The following is a 3,131-nucleotide window of genomic DNA, read 5'->3' as shown; positions in this document are numbered from 1 at the left end:
CAACTGTTTATCAACTGATTAGTGTCTATTTCCCACCCTTTCCCTCTACATTCCACTCTTTCTGGTAACCACCATTTAACCGCTAACTTAAAGTTTTTTTAATATAAAAATTACTAATTTGTGTATGTGTGTGTACATGTATGTGCATGTATGTGAGTGCATATGCATGCCACGCTGTGAGTGTGGAGTTCAGAGGACAACTTGAGGGAATTGGTTCTCTGCTCTCACCATGTGACTCTCAGAATCAAGTTCTGGTGATCAGGCTTGGCAGCAGATGTCCTTGTCCACTGAGTCATCTCACTGGTCCAACTTACCATGTTATGAGAACAGTTTTTAGATTCCATGTGAGTGTGTTTATGCACTGTCTATGTATACATGGCTTATTTCACTCAGAAGAATGGCATTCCTGTTCATCCATGCTGTCAAAAGACCTCAGGATTTTATTATTTTGATGTCTCAGTATTTTAGGGTGTTCATGTTGTTAGCCCTAAAAAGTTCAAGGAGAAAGAACAAATCCATGATTGTTTATTTAAAGCAAGCTTTATTTAACATTGGCCAGGACAATGGACACGGGCCATGTCCGTACCCACGATTCCCTGGAAACAGCAGAGACAGAGGGAAAGTAGGCAGGACCTTTGCACCTGCGTACAGAGCTAGGGTACTGCCTGCCATGGGTGCCAGGTTCCCAAGAGGTAGAGCCAAGTTTGCATAGATTATAACAGAAATCCCTAGGGAAATATATTCAGTCAGACTTGCCCCCACCCCAGAAAATATTATGTCTCACTTCTAATGGGAAGTATGGTGGGCACAGAATTCTTGACAGTGTGAGAGATGTTATACAGTATTTTATCCACACACCTTTCTTCTCTTATTCCTAGTCTATTCCTTTCCCAAACACCTTCCACAGAGTACTTTTTACATCCTTGTTTCTCAGGGTATAAATCAGAGGGTTCAGCATAGGAGTAACTATGGTATAAAAGAGGGCAACAAACTTCCCTTCACTCTCAGAATATCCACGGACAGGTTGGAGATAAGTGTACATGGCTGAGCCATAGAAAAGGAAAACCACCATGAGGTGGGACCCACAAGTCCCCAGAGCCTTCCTGCGCCCAGCCATTGACTTGATCTTCAGCACTGCATGAACAATGAGTACATAGGTCCCTAGAATCAGTGTTACAGGACAAACCAAAATTATGGCTCCAGCCACAAACACGTTGTCCTCTATTCTCTCTGTGTCCTCACAAGCCAGCTTCAGGAGCACAAGCATATCACAGAAGAAGTGGTCCAGGTGATGACCACAGAGAGGTATGGTCGTGATGAGGACTGTCTGAGTCAGGGAGTTCACGAGGCCTCCCACCCAGGAGGAGATGGCCAATGCCTGGCAGAGAAGAGGGTGCATAATGGTAGTGTAGTGTAGTGGACGGCACACAGCAGCATAGCGGTCAAAAGCCATCACCACAAGGAGCACACACTCAGTTCCACCCAGCAAGAGCACTGTGAAGAACTGGGTCATACACCCAGCATAGCTTATGGTCTTGTCAATTCCAGAAATACTGACAAGAAGCTGAGGTACAGTGCTGGTGGTGTAGCAGAGGTCCAGGAAGGAGAGGTTGTTGAGAAAGAAGTACATTGGCGTTTGTAGTCGACGATCCATTCGTGAGACTGTGATGATGGTGGAGTTGCCAAGGATGGTAAGGAAGTAGAAAATTGAAATGAAGATAAAAAAGACATGTTCCAGTTGAGGCCAATCTGAGAAGCCCATCAAAACGAAGCCACCTTCTAAACTGGTGTTGAAGCTGTCCATAGCCCTTCACACTCACAAAACAGAAGACAACTCAATGCTTGGTATCACAGAGGGCACATTGAAGTCACTTGAACCCACAGAGTAACCCAAAGCTGAATGAAGCCTGGCTCTTTGCCTTCTTTCTGGTCTGTCTCCTGGTGACTCTTGACTCTGCTGTGGTGGCACAGCCTGAAGATACAGAGAGCCCTTCTTCTATACCTGCAGTCAGGTTGGATTCCAGGAACAGCAGGACCTACAAGAAGGACAGATTATCACCCAGTTATCTACAATGAATTGTCTACATTGTGTATCACATCGTCTGATAGGATTTCCTGTTATCGGTGGTGAACACTGTGGTGATGAAAACCACAAGGAGCAAACAGCAATAGTGCTATAAAGATCTGAGATACACACCAGCTGAGTGTAGCTATTGGTGCTGATGGGATTAGGGCTTTGGAAGTAAAAAAGCAAAACCCACTACACTGCAAAGAACATGAATTAAAACATTATTCCATAGTATTCTATATACTTTCCCGAACCATAGTCTCCATATTATATTTAGCTACTCAACTCAGCTGTACTCTCTGGGCCTATTCTTCATTCTGTTTTTACCCAGTGAAGAGATGATTGGAGCAGTAGTCATGTGGCCTTTGCTTGAATCACATTCCTTCCACCTGTCTGTTTTGTGACTTAATTCAGGCCACCAATGCTCTAGATAGTATATTTTCAACCCTGTAGGGATCATATTGCCTTCCTCATAGTCTTGACTTGAGGATGCAAGAGCACCAATGTGGAATCTGCTGTTATATTCTCATTGCCACCCCCTTTTCTTTCACTTACTTCTTTTCTTAGTCTTGAGCAGTCAGTAGAGTAGGAGGAAGGAGTACCCAGGTTCTGTTCACTGGTTTGGCCCTGGCTGCTCATTTTCACGCAACTCACTGTATATGGATAGTACAACAGTCTCTGAGGTCCTGCCCATGACCCATTGTCATCTGTCACAAAGGACTGAGAACCTATAGCTACATCGTAGGAAAAATACAATCACAAATATGTCTCCTATGATGAGTCTCCCTACCATGAATATCTTTCCACTTTTCCCCCCTCTCCCCTGTGATGAGATGGTTCCTTCTCACCAGACCTGTCTTCATTATACGGTTTCTTTCTCTCTCTTCTTATACTCATCAGAGTTCTGTTAAATACGCCTCGTGCCTCTTTATACTGGGACTCTTCATCAGTAGAGAATGCAGTGAATGTAGAGGCAGATATCAGTGGCTTCTCTTACTGTCTAATAAAGGGATGATGCATACATATCACTTTCTTTCATGCCATGGCGATTTTAAATACAATT

At 43.9% G+C, this 3,131-nt stretch overlaps 1 protein-coding gene across 1 annotated transcript; it reads right to left on the bottom strand.

Moving 5' to 3' along the window:
* Positions 1 to 524: 524 nt before the first annotated feature.
* Positions 525 to 1,804, bottom strand: LOC121141128 (olfactory receptor 10-like). Its single transcript, XM_040747979.1, has one exon. It carries the CDS (start codon positions 1,802 to 1,804, stop codon positions 875 to 877), a length of 930 nt encoding a protein of 309 aa, XP_040603913.1. The 3' UTR covers positions 525 to 874.
* Between the last annotated feature and the right edge of the window lie 1,327 nt (positions 1,805 to 3,131).

Source organism: Mesocricetus auratus, unplaced genomic scaffold (genome assembly GCF_017639785.1).
Source record: "Mesocricetus auratus isolate SY011 unplaced genomic scaffold, BCM_Maur_2.0 Super-Scaffold_100007, whole genome shotgun sequence".
Taxonomy (NCBI): Eukaryota; Metazoa; Chordata; class Mammalia; order Rodentia; family Cricetidae; genus Mesocricetus; species Mesocricetus auratus.
Note: the sequence above shows the minus strand (reverse complement) of the source record. Positions and strands in the feature narration are given on the sequence as shown.